The following is a 17,144-nucleotide window of genomic DNA, read 5'->3' as shown; positions in this document are numbered from 1 at the left end:
CGGTCGAGAGATATGAAGGCGCTAAGCCATGCAATGATTTATAGGTTAATAGAAGAACCTTGAAGTCACATCTTAAATGGACCGGGAGCCAATGTAAGTTGGCTAATATTGGGGTAATGTGATCAAATTTTCTTGTCCGTGAGAGCTGCCTCGCAGCAGCATTTTGTACTAACTGTAGACTTTTGATGCTGGACTTAGGAAGACCAGAGAACTGTTTGAACTACTCCCCTCCGGACGCCGTTATAGAGCTCTGTACACTAAAACCAGCAGATACAGAGACAGCTTCTTCCCCCAGGCTGTCGCTCTGATGAACTCACACCACTCTTAGAGTCTCAGAGTCATTACTGTGCAATAACATCCCGCTTTCCACACCTTTTTTGTCTACACTGTTTGTACTATGTGTACTCTCTGCATCCATTGCAGCCTGGTCATCCTAGAAGAGGGACCCTCCCATCTGTGGTCTCTTCTCAAGGTTTCTCATTTCCCCTAGCTGGAGTTTTGAGTTTTTCCTTGCCCTCTTGGGAGTTTAAAATCAGTTTAAGATCAGGGGATGTTTGAGAATATCTTTCGTTTTTCACATGTCCTGAGTGTTGTTGTTAGTCACCTAAATGTTGAACAGAGGCTGTGATTTACCGAAGTCAAATTCCTTGTTTGGCACGCTCAAACATGGCGAATAAAAAACTCTTGAAGCTTGAATAACGCATTACAGTAGTCCAGATGCGACGTGATGAACGCATGTATAATAGTTTCCACATCACCGGTCGAGAGGATCGGATGAATCTTAGCAATATTACGAAGGTGAAAAAACGCAATTCTGGTTATATTCACAATGTGCTTTTGAAAGGAGAGCGTTTGGTCAAATATTACCCCGAGATTAGTTACAGTATCGCTCTGATAGTACGGTTATCTATAGTTATAGTGGTTTCTTTAAATAAGTGTTGATAACGAGCTGGACCAACTATCAACATCTCAGTTTTATCTGGGTTAAGACGAAGGAAGTTGAGAGACATCCACTGCTTGATCTCCGCAAGGCACGCTTCAAGATTACAACAGTCCTGCGGATCTGTCATCGATAACGGCATATATAATTGGGTGTCATCCGCGTAACATTGAAAACTAATATTATATTTACGTATTATGTCCCCAAGCAGAATCATATAAATATTAAATAGAATTGGTCCGAGTACCGATCCCTGTGGGACACCACACATAACATTATAGATCTCAGAGGACCTCAGATTTAGAGTTGGCGACACCAAGGCCTTCTAGCAGGCGTACGGAAACGTCAACGTATTCACACGCTTTGATTGGACAGAGAGTTTACTAGCCAGAGCGAGCAAACTCCATGTGTAGCGAGCTGCGTGTTGATTTAATCGCTGTTTTGTCAACCCACCATGGCTGAAGGAGGAAAATAAATGGATTTGGTTGCAGATTTACTATCAAAGCCATTTTCAAGACGGACTTTTCAAGAAAAGCTGGACATTACGCAAGGTCGGGCAATCGCGAAGCTCACAAGCCTGTCACAACCCAAAAAAGGATTTGTCCGCCACTTTCAGTCCACTAGTTACGAGCGGTACACCTGGCTCACAGTCTCTGAGGAACGTTGCAAATTGTATTGCTGGGAGTGCTTGTTATGTGCCATTGATCGCCATTGATTGGAGCCACACTGGATTTGTAAATTTTACTTGCCTAACCAAGGCAGCAACGAGGCATCAAAGCATTGCCGGACAATTACAAACAATGGTGATTTCCAAAACTTTTGGGGAAACCAGAGTGGATCTACAGCTGAGCGAACAAGTGGGCAGGGAAACGGAGCACCACAACGAAAAGGTGAAGAAAAATAGGGAAATCTTAAAAAGACTCAGACTGTGTCATTTTTTGAGGCAAGCAGGAACTTTCATTTCGGGGGCTCGATGAAAGCGAAAGTGCTGGATCCAAAAACAGAGGAAACTATGCGGCGCTTCTTTCTCTCATTGCTGAGAGCAACACGGATTTACACTTATGCCAGAAATATGACAGGGCAGGCTCGACTTTCAGCATTAGCTTCGATGGCAATAGAAAAGGACTTCTTGATGGAACTGAAACGCATGGATAATCTGCACAACAGAGTAATTGAAATCTTCTTGAAGAAAGAAAGGATGGATTTTGTGTACAAATAATCAGGAATTTTGGTGAGTAAACTGTTGCTATATTCCTAAATAATATTGCAATGTTATCAGGTTATTTTTTATGCTTTTTTATGTGTGTCACAGCTGTACTTGCAGTAGAAGTTTTATAGACATAAAATAGTTATTGAGGGTTGGATTGATTCAGACGGAGCACTACTGAAGGCCTAGGTGTGAAATGCACGGCCCGTCACTGGATATGCGTAATCACGAATATACACGAAAAATCAGATGTGTTTGGCCCTCCGCAGTGGAGGCTCTACCGAACCCCTAGGGCAGGGGTCGGCAACCCGCCGCTCCAGAGCCGCTCCAGAGATATGAGTGCACTTCAGAGGCCCCTACACATACACGCACATACCACCACATCCGCTCACCATCAAATCACACTTGTTTCCAACAGCAATGGTGGCTTCATTCAATGCATTCATACCACTAGAGGGAGCCCGAGACCCACACACTTAGAGTAGCACAAGCGACTTTTGACATTTCGGCTTTTGTTTTTTAATACACATGGAGGAGCTGGCAACTTGCGCTTCAGAATTCCGTGTCCCTCTGCGCCTCCATGGCCCTCTGCATTTTCTCCACCATCCAGAGAGGAACAGAGAAGGGCTTCATCTCCTCTAACTTCACATCCGGGCAGTCCCTGCGCGCCCGCACACGTGCTCAACGTGGCATGTTGCTGAGGCAAAAAAGCACGGCAGTGGCCCACTTACTTGTAATCGTCACCGCGCGCCAGATCCTGGACGTCCTCTTCGATTAGCAGGTAGGCCTAAGAGATCAAGCAGACGCACGCATACCCGTTAATCAGTGTTGGTGGGGCAGCCGCCAACGGAGCAGCAGCTGCCGGCGCCCGGCCTCACCATCTTGCCGCCTGTCGCCCTCATGTGATGACGCTCGGCCAGCCACTGCTTGTCCCTGGTGTCCGCCGCGTACTGACGAGCGCACACGCAACACGTTCCGTGACTTGTCGCATGCCAAGTGGGTGTTGTGTGTGTGTGTGTGCGCACCTTGAAGAGGTCAGCATGTTTGATGTAGATTCGTCCTCTGGTCCCGCCCATTCCCAATGCCCTGTGCCAGAAAAGTAAGCCTTTTTTTAAAATACGTATGGCCATTTGGCTTTGAAAATATATTTTTGTCAATCAATCTGTCAATCAATTTTCCATTAATTGTTGAGTTAAAAAAAAATTCTACCCAAATTTTCATCCCTTTATTATACAGTATAATAAGAGGATGTTATTGAAAATTGACAGTGCGGGAAATGCAGCAGCAACATCTATGATGGTCCAGTTTCTAGTTTGGTCTGTGACATATGCTGCCAAAGTCATCTTGCTGGATTCCGTCAATTGCTGCAGCAACTGCTGGGAGAATTGCCGCCCCCCTAACTGGAGAGCAGGACAAATACATCCCACAATGGCAAAAAAAGTAAGATAAACTCATCTTAGAAAATGTTCTTTCTATAAGCAAGAAACGCTTATAACTTGAAAACAACTAAAACAAGTGCCGACTTACTTGTTAGCTCTGGACCCCAAAACAAAAGTGCTGCTTTCATTCAGTCTGGATGGCTCCCACTAAAGAACACAAACAAAAGACATTGTCTTGAGTTACAGTTTGACGCTGATCCCAAAACTGCAGTCAGTTCTGTTTTCCCTCCAGATAGGCCAAATTGCAATTCCGCTAAGCTAGGGTAACCTCGCGACTTGGCTGCCTCTGGTCTCCTCTTCAGCTACGTGGCGCCCCTTTTTGCCATTTGTCATGATTGAGAGAGTCGGCCGCCAAGAGGTGTGACCAAGAGCTGCTGGACGAGCAACGCATCACGTTTGGTTCCTTTTAGCTTGCTTTTGCACATCCCAAAGCTCGTACCTATTTAACCGTTTTGGTTCCATACATACACATTTGATATTCTTGACGAAAATGGAAATAGCTCAGAAGCCAAACAGAGACCGGCATTGCATTCCGCTGCCAAAGATTCATTCAAGACAGCTGCCGGACGACCTAAGCGCAAAAAAACCACTCCCCTCTGCGTCAGGGGCAAAAGTGTGTTGTCACCTTTGGTCCTTCTTTCTTGATGGCTTCACACTTTGCCTTCACGCTGAAGAATAAACACACGCACACACACATTTTAATCGGCCCATTTGGAGGTCGCCCGCCGCATGTGCCGTTATACTCACTGAGCGGAGATGTTAAATGATCGGTCAGACGCTACAGCGCCGCTTGTGCGGTTCTTCCTCTAAGGACGGCGACAATGTGCACACACAAAAATCCAACATCAGTTTTGGCATGACTTACGCTGGCGGCCAAAAAACTCCACTGACCTGACCGGATGAGAACATGATGGCCGGGTTGCAAAAAACAAAACAAGAAGACAAACGCAACTGAAAGATTGCCCAAACTTGTGGGAGACACCCACAAGTCAACTTGGGAATGGATTCGGACAGGAAAATCAAAGTATGGTAGCGCCAGAGTCAAAAAGCATGGGGACACGAATGTGATTAGGACGCTGGGCTGGAGCAGCGCAAGAAGCAAAACAGGGCTCGGAAGGGACGGACGATGAAGGACAGGGACGCACCTTTTTGGGGACCGGACTGCCCCTCTGGCTGCTGCTTTCTTCGCAACCTCGAGGACGCTGCCAACACACGCAAGCAAAAATCTGACTCGGAGACCACTCACCCAAGGAAGGCGGTCGCTGCTGCTTCATCCGTCCTACCTTGACGCTGACCTCGCAACTCGGCTTCTTTGCCTCACTTTCGGGAAACAAAACTTTGGCCTGTGGTGATATCCGTGGCCACGTGCACAGGAAAAAAGTAATTGTTGTCATTGCCGCACACGAGAAACTCAGTCACAAATGCAAAGCAACACACCGACTGAGTCTCTTTCACACCAAAGCACAAACACAGTCAAACTGCAACATAGTTATAGATACGCGCACGCATGCACAGGCTTACATGTTCCAGAACATTCCTGCATGCTTCCTTGATGAGCTGATCTGCGTGCACCTCGTCACCAATATTCTCCTTCACGTTATGCGCCGCCTTCTCAAAGAACTGCATTAACAACAACACAAGCCCGTCTCACATACGTGCGCACACGCGCGCGCGCGCGCGCACGTGCAGCGTACCGTGTGGTATTTTCGGAACACGGCCATGATGTCATCGTTGAAGCTGGGTTGAAGGACCGCCCTCAGGAGGTCCATGGACACCTGTGGGTCTGTATAACTATACACACCCATACACACCCACAAATTCATGATTCTGTTAGTTGTCGAAGTTAACCATTAAAGAAAATGTGAAAAGAAATACTTGCTTATCGAGTGTCGAAATAAATATAAGAAATAAGAGTTACTCCACATTTTGTCTGTAACAATTTGTGGGGAGCATGTTCCTATTTTGGGAGTATTATTTTTTTCAATTCTTTCCATGGTGGCCTAGCATTTTATTTGGCATTTGGTAACACCTCTGATCAGACCTCCATGGGGCCCTAGGCAGAAATATCTCAAGGGGCCCCCCTAACTAAAGTCGTCCTGCCTCCCCCCCAGAGAGAAAAAAATTGACTCAAATTAAGTTTACAGTGATCCCTTGCTACTTCGTGTTTCGTTTATCGCGGCTTCACTACATCGCAGATTTCTTTCCCAAATTAAAAAAACATTTAAAAGTCAAAATAAAACTTCTAAATTGAGGAAACGTGTCTAACCTTTAAAGGCCTAGAGACATCCCTTTTTTTTTTTCAATTAGAACGGAATTTGATAGAATGTATAAAGTGAACACATTTGCCGCATTGGAAATTAAAAATGGACACCGATTACTAAGAATAAAGCTAAAATGAAATGCCAGTTTATCGATCGGGTCCCGCACGAAGCCAAACTGGCGGCACCATTACTGTGACGTCACAAGTTGTACATCTGGATGTCAACAAACCCAAACAACATGGCAGATGATAGCGACAGCTCCGTTTCTAGCGGCAATATTAGCATCATTTTATCCGATTCAGAAACCTCTTTTGACGCAAAATATGATGAATCTAGCAGTTCACTTGGGCTGAGCTGAGCACATTTTTTGAATTGTGCCCCTCCCGTCACTCTGGTTAGGTTGGCATAGTAAAAAGTGCTCTTGGGGGCTTTAGAGTGCCGAGTTGATCTCGGCACATGAAGACATGACCACCTGCAACGTTTGGTTTAGGTTTTATAAGCATTTTTAATTGTATTGCTTAAATCGCATTTTCCCGACGAGCTGAGCACGTTTTCTGAATTGTGCCTCTCCCGTCACTGTGGTTAGGTTGGCATATTAAAAAGAGTAGAGTGCCGAGTTGACCACTGCGCATGGAGAAATGAACATCTGCAGCATTTGGTTTAGGTTTTAGGCGCATTTTTAATTTTATTGCTTAAATCGCATTTTTTCGACGAGCTGAGCACGTTTTCTGAATTGTGCCACTCCCGTCACGCTTCGACATACTTTTCAAAGTCAAAGTCTCAAAGTCTCCTTTATTGTCAATTCCTCCGCATGTCAAGACACACAAAGAGATCGAAATTACGTTTCTCACTATCCCAGGGTGACAAGACAGAGTTCACAACGCACATACAAGTAAACAACACAGGAAAATTAAAACAAGATGATGAACAATAAGAGTGATAGCACGCTAGCCGCTCCCGATGCACAGCAGAGTCAGGAAAGATGACAGTCAACCAGGCCACTGTGAACACGAGCACACAGCAGGCACGCACTGTCCGGTTCGTGGATCCTATCAGGCGAACGCAACCCATCTTGTCGTCCCGCGAACGAACGTACGCCAGGATAATGGAAGGCACGGCTAGGCGAGCTGGGTTGGCCGCAAACCTGGCCCGACGTCTCCGCGCTGGCCCCTCTTCTCTTTTTGTTTACATTCACTGAAGCTAAACGCGTACAACATGAGACGTCATGAGACGTCACTTCCGGCTGGCGGCTTGGTGCAGTCAAACTTGTCTGTGCGGCAAATTTAAATTATATTTTTCAGAGCAACAGCTTCCTTTTCGTTGTTTCGAGCGTCAATTTATATTTATAAGCCCATAAGCTAACTAAAACCGATTTATACATATACCGGTGTCTCTGGGCCTTTAAGACAATGAAATATTGCTCCAAATGTTTGTTTACATTATTTTAGAAGTCCGTTTTGGTGTGTTAGCACGATCGCGAATTAGCATCTTTCCGGTAACTTGTTAGCCTGCCCAGTACTTCTTGTTGGTGACCGTACTTCGCGGATTTCACTTATTGCGGGTGGCTTTTGGAACCAATTATCCGTGATAAACGAGGGATTACTGTAATGTGAAAAAAAATTAACAATTACTCAGTTTTAAATAATCAGTTGCTCTACCTCCTACTCAGTAACAGCATCTATACGAGTACAAATACGACAGCAACAAATACAACTTTATTCAACAAAACAATGGGAGACAGACAGATTGCAGCGTCCAATCACGCCGTCTGTCAATCAGTCTCACACACAAACACACGCACACTCGCATGCACACGCACTCATACTCACACACACACTCACACGGCACCCCTTCCTCTCTCTCACACTCCCCCCTCAGTTGTTTCGTTTGCACTGACGTTTCATTGGCTAAACCAGTGTTTGTCAACCTTTTTTCATTCACGGCACACCTTTTCATTGGAAAAAAATCTTGTGGCACACCAACAAAAATCTGTTAAGACGTAGCCACCGATATTAACAATATAGTCATTCTTATCAAAGTGTCTTGAATAGGAGTCAACTCAAAAACGTATTTTTGTCATCTTTTATGTTTCTTCTTTCAAACAAAAAGTGCACTTTAAGTGCAATAATATTTGGGAAAGATTTCACTGTTACAATATGAAAAGTTGCATGTACAAAATGTCAATCTCAGTATATTTTACTCCTGTACATGTTTGGATGAACACAGAGCTGATATCCTGGTGGGAATTAAAGACAGACAGAGACGAAGCTTTTCCTCAACAGCTCTCAGTCTCTTTCTGTTTTTACTTTTTATAGCAGTCAGGCTTGAGAAGCTCACTTCACACAGATATGTTGTGGAAAATAGGAGCAATGTCAAAATAGCTTTGTTTGCCAGAATGGGGAACTCCTTGGCAGCAGTCAACCAAAAACTGTCCAAAGGTAGATCAGCAAAGCCCAGCTTTAAACCACGATTTTGTCTCAGTACAGTTAGTTCTTCCTGTTCCTGTAAAGTCATGTCCTTTCCAACAACTGCTGAGCTGTATAGGTCTCTAACCCAGTCAAGGCATTCAGTGAAGGCTGAAGAGAAATAAAATGACATCTTCTCCTCGAGAGTTTTTAAATGTGTACCTATTCTTTCACACAGTGAATATTTTGCCATTTCTTGGTGAGTGGGAACATTTCAGTGTTGTCACTTTCCACGCTTTTGCCAGAGGTGCACCTTTGAGCGGAATCCGTTTATTTTATCCGTACTTCTTAGTAGGTTTTCATTTCGGCGTTGCATTCGTGTATTCAGTTCATTCAGATGATGAAAAATATCCGCCAGGTACCTTATTTTTCGGACTAAAAGTCGCTCCGGAATATACGTCGCATTAGCCATAAAATGCACAATAACGTGAAAAAAAAACATAAGTCGCTCCGGAGTATAAGTCGCATTTTGGGGGTAATTTATTCGACAAAATCCAACACCAAGAACAGACATGAACGAGCAACAACAGGCTAAACAATAGGCATGCTAACGTAACATAAACACAAACAGAGAGCTGAGAACGAGCCTGCCGTAACATTCAGAGTTATTCAAATAACTATTACATAAATAACACGTTTATAAAACCATCTGTGTCACTCCAGTTCATTAAATCCATCGATCGTCTTTTATGTCAACAATGCCGGCCGGGTTCGCGCCGCTGACGGCGGTGCACTTCAAAATATTCCCCAGGCCCATATAACGATATATAAATTATATATCAAATAAATTAAGTAATATTATCAAACCATCTGTGTCACTCCAAATCATTAAATCCATCGATCGTCCTTCATGTCAACAGTGCCAGCCGGGTGCGCGCCACTGACGGCGTTTGCACTTCAAAATATTCTACAGGCCCATATAACTATATATAAATTATAGTTATAGTTTTTACTTTTCTCATGCATGGTCCTGTGGTGGCGACACAAATTATATTCTTTAAACACAGCGACCTGTGTACCACAAATCAGGCACACGGCTTTACCTTTCATTTCTGTAAAGAAGTACTTGGCAGTCCATGTCTTGTTGAAAACACGGCGCTCCTTGTCAACTTTTCTTTTCTGAGGGTCAGCACACATTTCTCGGGCAGCATTACTTCGCACTGTTCACCTTCACGCACAGCTCACATACACGTACGCTACACGGAAGTGCAACGCCTTTCAAAATAAAAGCAAAACAGTTGTATTGCACGCACGACACAATTATATATTTTTTTAATTAAGTAGTTATCAAATATCATTTACGATTAGCCTCATGTGGGCCGGACAGGGACGCTCAGAGGGCCGGATGTGGCCCGCGGGCCGTAATTTGCTTAGGGTCTGCTCCAAATCATTAAATCCTTCAAACTCTTCGTCCTCCGTTTCACTTACAAACAAAGCCGCTAATGATGCCGGTAGTAGGTGTGGCCCTTCGTCATCTTCGTCATCCCGTGATCAAATCTTTGTCCTTTATGTAAACAACCGCCGCGCCGCGCCGCGCCACTGATGTCATGTGAAGTTCAAATTACAGTAATCCCTTGCTACATCGTGGATCGTTTATCGCGGTTTCATTTGTTTGTTTTTTTAATTTTGAAAATTTGTGAAAAAAATTCACATATAAGTCACTCCTCAGTATAAGTCGCCCCCCCGAAACTTTGAAAAAAACGCAACTTATAGTCCATAAAATACGGTATGCCAGCCTTGCACACCACTCATCACTTGCAAGCAGCTTTGCGTAATCGGACCCCTCATTTCAGGAACACTTTGAGTTCCTCCCGCAGCTCATACACACAAGCCAGAACCTTGCCGCGCGACAACCATCGGGCCTCCGTATGAAACAGCAAGATCTTATGCTCCGCTCCCATTTCCTCACACAAAGATGCAAATATGTGGCTTTTCACAGGTCGTGTCTTTACAAAGTTTACCATGTGCACAACATCATTCAACACAGGAGCTAGGTCTGCTGGTAAAGTCTTGGCCACGAGTGCCTCACGGTGTAAGAAACAGTGCGTAACAATCACATCCGGGTTTCTTTCCTTCACTCTGCTTACAAAGCCTTTGTTGCGCCCGACCATGGCTGCAGCTCCATCAGTGCAAACACTCGTGCAGTTTTCTCACTTAAGTCCTCTTGTTCAAGATATTCTAATGTGACCCAACAAATTTCCTCTCCTATTGTCTTTTCTGGCAATGCCTTGCAAAATAGGAAGTTTTCTCTGATTGCGTCTCCATCCACAAAACGCACATTGGTCAAGAGTCGAGCATGTCCACTAATATCAGTACACTTGTCAAAGTCAAAGTCAAAGTCAGCTTTATTGTCAATTTCTCCACATGCCAAAGACACACAAAGAAACCGAAATTTTGTTCCCCCCTATCCCACGGTGACAAGACATGGCTCACAACAGACAAACAAGTAAACAAGTATAACAAAAGCGTGCTGAATGAATAATGAATAAATAACACAACAATAAATAAATAAATGAATAAGAGGAGCAGAAAAAAAAAGGAGCAAGCGTACAGCAGACATTCCCGAAAATAGCGCAACAGTGTCAAGTTGTAACGCAAATTTCTCACTCATACGGATCTTTTCCAAAACCACACTTTCGATATCTGCAGACATGTCATCACTATGTCTGGAAATTGTTTTATCTGTGAGAGGGACTTGAGCTATTTCTTTAACCGCTTCAGGTCCGAGCATCTCATTTACAATGAGTTTGCAGGCGGGTAATATTATGCGTCTGCCACAGTGTGGGACCTTTTTGATTTAGCTATAAGTTCAGCTACGTGGTAGCTAGCTTTAAGGGCTGTCACATTTACTTTTGTGGGTTTTTTTTCCATAAAAGTTGCCTGTTTCTCCGTGTGTGTACGCAGGCGAACAAAATAGTCTGCATTCTTGTTTTGAAGCGAAGGTGTTTCGTTTGGAGATGGCGTTTAAGCTTGCTTGGTACCATAGCATTGTTAGATAGCTTTTCACCACATACCAAGCACAACGGAGTCTGTCGTTGCATCCCCAGTAAAAGTAAATCCGAATGAAATATAACTCTCATTGTATTGCCTCGAGCTCACGGTATTTGCCTTCTTTCTCATACTAGGGCCTTCATCTGGGTCTGAATTTTGTCCAGGGCCCTGATCGGAGTTAGCATTTTTTTCTTTTCAAAAACTTCTCCATCACCGTCAGCACACAGTCTTGCTAGCCACAATGCTCTCACTGGTACCTGTCACATTCATGCATCACTAATTCTCTTGTCTTAACGTACAATGCAATTCGCTCCCTGCTGCCATCTTATGATAAGAAATCATTACATGATTACGCTGCCAGTCACTACTACAGCAGAGACACTTGACAATGGCATATTATCTGCAGATAATAATTCGTTTTCAAAAAATATTTTTAGACCAATTAGGTGAAATTGGACAATTTTCCACGGCACACCTGACGATCACTCACGGCGCACTAGTGTGACACGGCACAGTGGTTGACAAACACTGGGCTAAACCACAGGTGTCAAACTCAAGGCCCGGAGGCCAGATACCGCCCGCCACATCATTTTATGTGGCCCGTGAAGACAAATTGTGCATCAAAATCGTGTGTCATTACTAGAATTGCAAATTGTGTTCACTTTTAATATCTGTTTTTTCAATATTTGACCAGTTTTAGCTCGTCTGATTTGAAAACGAGTTATTTGTCAGTTTGTTTTGTAGCTTTTACTGTATATAATATGAGGTTTTCATACATTTATTTGGGTTGACAGTCATAATGGCCCTCCGAAAGAAGCTATGACTACAATGCGGCCCGCGAAAAAAATGAGTTTGACACCTTTGGGCTAAACGAATGGCTTGTCAGCTGATGGTTGTCAACTACAACAACTTTCGTAACAACAGCAAAACATTGACAACAAAACACCCTTTTCTGTCACTCACACTCTCTCCCCTGTTGATTCGATTGCAGACTCAAGTTGCACAGGCTAAAGGAAAATGAAACGCTAGTTAAGTTAAGGTCCCAATGATCGTCACACTGGATGTGGTGAAATTTGTCCTCTGCATTTAACCCATCCCCGTGTGATTTTGATCCATCCCCTGGGGGAGAGGGGAGCAGTGAGCAGCAGTGAGCAGCAGCGGTGCCGCGCTCGGGAATCATTTGGTGATCTAACCCCCCAATTCCAACCCTTAATGCTGAGTGCCAAGCAGGGAGGCAATGGGTCCCATTTTTATAGTCTTTGGTATGACCCGGCCGGGGTTTGAACCCACAACCTTCCAGACTCAGGGCGGACACTCTACCACTAGGCCACTGAGCTAGGTCAGCTGGTGGTGCTTAAGTACCTAATACCTTTCAAAACAACGGTAAAACAAACTAGTTTACAACGCATTTGCGAACTGACTATCGAAAACCTGGGCACGTTTTAACTCGGCATTGTGCAAGATTTTCATTCCATACAACATTAACCACAGAAGAAGGGCAATGGGTAGCCTAACCATAAAAAGGGAGGGGTTAAGTTGCCTTGCTTACCTGACTGCTATTGTCTTTACTCATTGTCATAAAGACGCCTCTTTCTTTTTTCATTCCCCGATTTAAAATGCAGCAACATCTTTGCGGCTACGAGTCCAGGACACGCTGCTGCAAGCCATGCAGCGCTCCGAGTCTACAACACACGTGACATAATAATGACGTCACGCACGTCGCGCAAGGCCTGATATCTGCGCTACCTTGATAGGCCTGAAACCTGTCCTGATACCTGCGCGTATTGGGCACGCCGTTACTGCCTCTTCTCCAAGTCATTGTGGTTTTCATATACGATTTGAAAGCAGAGAGCCCATTACATCACTTTATGGCAGTCCTTCTCAAATAGTGGGGCTCTGTGTGACACCAGAGAACATGCTTTTCTTTTGGCTGTACTATATTAAAGGACAGGGCCGGACTGGGAGATTTTTTCAGGGCAAGAGTCAGTTATGTAACCAGGCCACCCTGGCCTTGCCCTCACGTGCATATTCACACCCACACTTGCATGGGCACAACCAAAACGCATTTGTGTGCACACACATGCACACAATCATTCTTTGGGTTTTGTTGTGGGTGGTACGGGAAAAAAAATCAAAATCTCTAGAATGAGGGTGAGCAAAATAATCAAAAGGTCTCTCCGAGTTTGACTGTGTCCTGAGTTGGCCTTTCCCTTGCACTGCTACCTGGACTTGTCTTGCCAGTATACTCTGCATCTGCTGGGAGTGTCAGAACAACCAGCATAATAATTATATTATCAACAAGAACACATTTAATCAATATCAAAAGAATATGGTTAAATATATGTTTTTTTTTCCAAATGTTCACGCATAGTCATAGCCTATTCAATTCCATGCATTGATAGATGACTGTCTGTTCTTAACCTGTCAGCTGCTCTGATCTAGTACAGGTCCTACTTTCTGAAGCACCAAAACTGGCAATATTTCCACCTTTGCATAGGAAACACAGACATATATTTTAATATTAATTTACCCAGGGCCAGTTACAAAGTTTAGAAAAATGTAACTTTACTGTATTTGGCCGCATTCTCCTCCAGCCAGCGCCTTTCTTTTTTTGTCCCTCTCCGCACCGCCTTTCCTCTTCTTTTTACCACATTCGAAGTCCATTAACCTCACTTGCACCGCTCGCTCGCTACAGCAGGCAGCACCTGACATAGTAAAACACCCCTTCCTCCACACGCGCTCCGTGTGGTTGATACGGACTGTGGGGTCGAGATATAAACCAATCGTCTTTCCCTCCTCACATGCTCCTGGCCTGAGTGACCTGGCCTGTCTCTCTGATAGGCGCACCGCCACATAAAAAAACAAAACAAAACAAAAAACAAAGAGAGAGACGCAGGCCAGCAGGCCTATCCTAGGCCGGCGCTTCGGGAATACTCACGGTTCTCCCGATGATCAGTCCGGGCGTGTTAAAGGATAATTAGACATCCACTGCAGTAGGTGGGAGTGGTGGTATCGCTGTAAGAGTGTGCGCAAGGAGTAGAGTAAAGAGCAGGCGATAAAAAGTGCAGTGGGACACCATGGAAAAATATTTAACAGGGTTGAAACAGTGACGTGCAGTGAGGTTCATGACTGGCGAGGCACTGACGTCACCTAACCGTGTCACAAAAAAGGTTGGGGAACGCTGCTCTAGTGTGGCTTATTCATTACTTAATTTGAACTATTTTAACTAAAATCTCATACCAGCAGTCTTCACACATAAAAACACTCAAAGCACATGGAATCAAAAACTTGTTTTCGATAGTGCGTACCACTCCGTTTGAAAAGACATGCTCCTAAGTTCCGTTGTCTGAATCAAACCTTTCAACTCTGGAGTTGCTCTTCCTTTACTGATGACCTCCTGCTTCGACCAAAAATCCATCGTTGAGAATCGTTTGGATATGTAATCCTACATTGTAAAACGAAATGTAAAAAAGAAAAAAAAAAAAGAAAAACGCATGTAAAACGAAACAAATGGACGACTGCTCCTCAGTTGTTCACTGTAAATTTGAACTGGAGATCTCTTATTCTACAGGTAGGCGCATGAAGCATCCCAGGATCACTAGCACCCCTTGCCATAAGGCTGGAGAACCTTTTTTCGTAGCCTCCGTAAGATCTCTTTTCAAAGCCAAAGCCATTTTGTTCATCTAAAGAAACACAACGTTACAGACAGATGACAAAAAACACGAGTTTATTATATACACCAGCTTAACTACGGAAATTATTTAATATAGCCAGTGTTTGAACACTTAAACAGTGACATAAAGACAGAGAGCGATTCAGTCTAACTGCATAGCCTGTCAACAGAGGCAGCCGTGTGATTACGCAATCCTCAGAAGAGGCTCCTCCGAGCGAATAGTCTTCGGTTTTAAAAACAAAATTATTGAAATTAAAAGGAAAATGACTTTATAATAAAAACAATTTAATTTGTTTTTCCCCTTTTCATGATAGCAGGGGAGGTGTAGCCTCCCTTGCCTCCTCTGACTGCACATCCCTGGATTGAAAAGAACGGCGGAGAGAGACGGAGATAAGAGAATTGAGAAGGCGCCACTTAAAGTCATTGCACCCCAATCACGCTGATATGATGCTCGAGGTTTTTCAGCGAAAATGGGCTGAATATTGCCAACAATCATCCCACTTTGCGAATGCTACTTCAGTCAATCAGCAAGCACTGCAAGCATCATATAAAGCAGCGTACCAAATTGCTCAGTACAAAAAAAAAAAAACACAACATTGCAGAAGAGCTGATACGACCTGCAGCCGTGGATAATGGTCTCCGTCATTCTGCCTCATTTTGATTAAAAAAACAGCACATTTTTGTTTTGTAGGTTAAAATGTTTTATCTATTGTGCTCCTGAGTTAATGTTGCTGATTACTTTGAATTTGATATTATTTATTGCTGTTACTTAATTTAATATTAAGTATGTTTATTATTTTATTGTATTTTTTAGCATAAAATGGCAGTTGGGCAAGAATGTTTATAGTTTAAATAATTATAATTTATTTTTTAATTTCAGGCAAAGTGATGCACATTGAATCTGTTCTGTTACAGACTAAAAAACAATGTTATTAATAAACTTATTCTTTATTGTGAGTTGATCTATCTTTTTATTTATTTTTGTTTTCTTTAGTGTTAATAACATGGTGGGGCGAGAAATGTTTTCTTCTCCCTAGGGGAGAAGAAAATGAGAGTGAAAACGTGAGGAGCACTGCTCTACGGCAACTCCAATCGACAACCGAAATGAGATTATCCCTATGAAACAAGCGTCAATTGTGTTAATTTCCCCTTCACCGTCCGTCCCTTTCCTCTTCTTAGCAACAGACTACGAGTGTGTTACCTGACGGCCATGTGCGAGCGTCGTCCTCTCCTGTGAACGTGTCTGTGTTTAATCATCAAGTTCCACGGCTTCTGACCCAAACAAAGAGGAAGACGCCACTCAGTAGTCACCAATTCAGTACTCAGTAACGCGCATGGGCGTCTTCGTTTCGCCCATTTGTCCCTCTTACCGACGGCTGCTGGCTTTCGTCTGCCTGCGATCGCTTTGCTTTTTTGCCTTCCATCGCAAAGGCCCTCCAGCTAGCACGCTAACGAGCGGCTAGGCTAACAGCAGCTATAATCTCTGAAAACAGCGCCAAATAAACTGTTAGAGGCAGCTAGGAACAAGTGTCGTTAAACATATAATACGACTACTTCGAATGACTGCAAACGGCGCCAAAACGTTATTTGGATCGAGTTCTCCGTGCGAGGGCTAGGTCACCTATGACTTCTCGAATACGTTGGGAAATTCGCACTGAGATTAAAAAGGGACAGCGCAGTCTACTTCCGCTCATTTCCGAAAGCAGCCAGCACTAGCGCACTTTGTGCCAAGCCGGGGCGCCGAGTGCGCACACTGGCACTCCGTTTTGGTAGACTCTGAGTTTCCGAACAGCAAACTCGAGCAAAACACTCTTGAACTCGTGCGGAGTCTTTTCCGAACGCGTCCTTGGTTCCCGGATTGGACGCAAATTTGCGCAAATAGCTTCTGGTGGCTACGTGGGAAGCGACTGCTTGCGATCGCAATTCAGACCTGCTACTGCGGATGGCTGATGGGTGTAGTGCACAGGTGTCAAACTCAAGGCCCGGGGGCCAAATACGGCCCGCCACGTCACTTTATGTGGCCGCGAAGACAATTTGTGCATCAAATTCATGTCATTACTGGAATTGCAAATTGTCTTCATTTTTAATATATTTTTTAAATATTTGACCAGTTTTTACTCGTATGAATTGTCAGTTTGTTTTGCAGCTTTTACTGTATATAATATGAG

The 17,144-nt window shown here is 43.9% G+C and overlaps 1 protein-coding gene across 5 annotated transcripts; it reads right to left on the bottom strand.

The window, feature by feature from the left end:
• Positions 1-1,667: 1,667 nt before the first annotated feature.
• On the bottom strand, positions 1,668-16,895 carry LOC125977852 (deoxynucleotidyltransferase terminal-interacting protein 1). 5 transcript variants are annotated; one of them, XM_049734854.2, is made up of 14 exons: positions 16,531-16,895; positions 16,347-16,459; positions 16,178-16,245; positions 5,281-5,377; positions 5,108-5,206; positions 4,870-4,929; positions 4,732-4,788; positions 4,334-4,392; positions 4,212-4,254; positions 3,675-3,733; positions 3,173-3,233; positions 3,026-3,097; positions 2,879-2,934; positions 1,668-2,808 (listed from the first exon to the last, which is right to left on the bottom strand). In XM_049734854.2, exons 2-14 carry the CDS (start codon positions 16,398-16,400, stop codon positions 2,700-2,702), a joined length of 894 nt encoding a protein of 297 aa, XP_049590811.1. In that variant the 5' UTR covers positions 16,401-16,459; positions 16,531-16,895; the 3' UTR covers positions 1,668-2,699. The 5 variants fall into 5 exon arrangements, with proteins under 5 accessions (XP_049590811.1, XP_049590809.1, XP_049590810.1 ...); XM_049734852.2 differs by having other exon boundaries at positions 16,178-16,248; positions 16,531-16,894; XM_049734853.2 differs by having other exon boundaries at positions 16,347-16,895.
• Between the last annotated feature and the right edge of the window lie 249 nt (positions 16,896-17,144).

Source organism: Syngnathus scovelli, chromosome 11, assembly GCF_024217435.2.
Source record: "Syngnathus scovelli strain Florida chromosome 11, RoL_Ssco_1.2, whole genome shotgun sequence".
In the NCBI taxonomy this organism is placed as follows: domain Eukaryota; kingdom Metazoa; phylum Chordata; class Actinopteri; order Syngnathiformes; family Syngnathidae; genus Syngnathus; species Syngnathus scovelli.
Note: the sequence above shows the minus strand (reverse complement) of the source record. Positions and strands in the feature narration are given on the sequence as shown.

What these genes read in the sequence shown, in the direction of transcription:
- LOC125977852 (XM_049734851.2), bottom strand. Translation starts at nt 16,400, where the DNA reads ATGGAAGGCAAAAAAGCAAAGCGATCGCAGGCAGACGAAAGCCAGCAG. An exon ending in ACGAAAGCCAGCAGCCGTCG is followed by an intron (nt 16,249 to 16,346) that starts GTAAGAGGGACA and finishes TGTTTGGGTCAG; the next exon opens with AAGCCGTGGAACTTGATGAT. An exon ending in TCATTTAACATCTCCGCTCA is followed by an intron (nt 4,255 to 4,333) that starts GTGAGTATAACG and finishes TTTATTCTTCAG; the next exon opens with CGTGAAGGCAAAGTGTGAAG.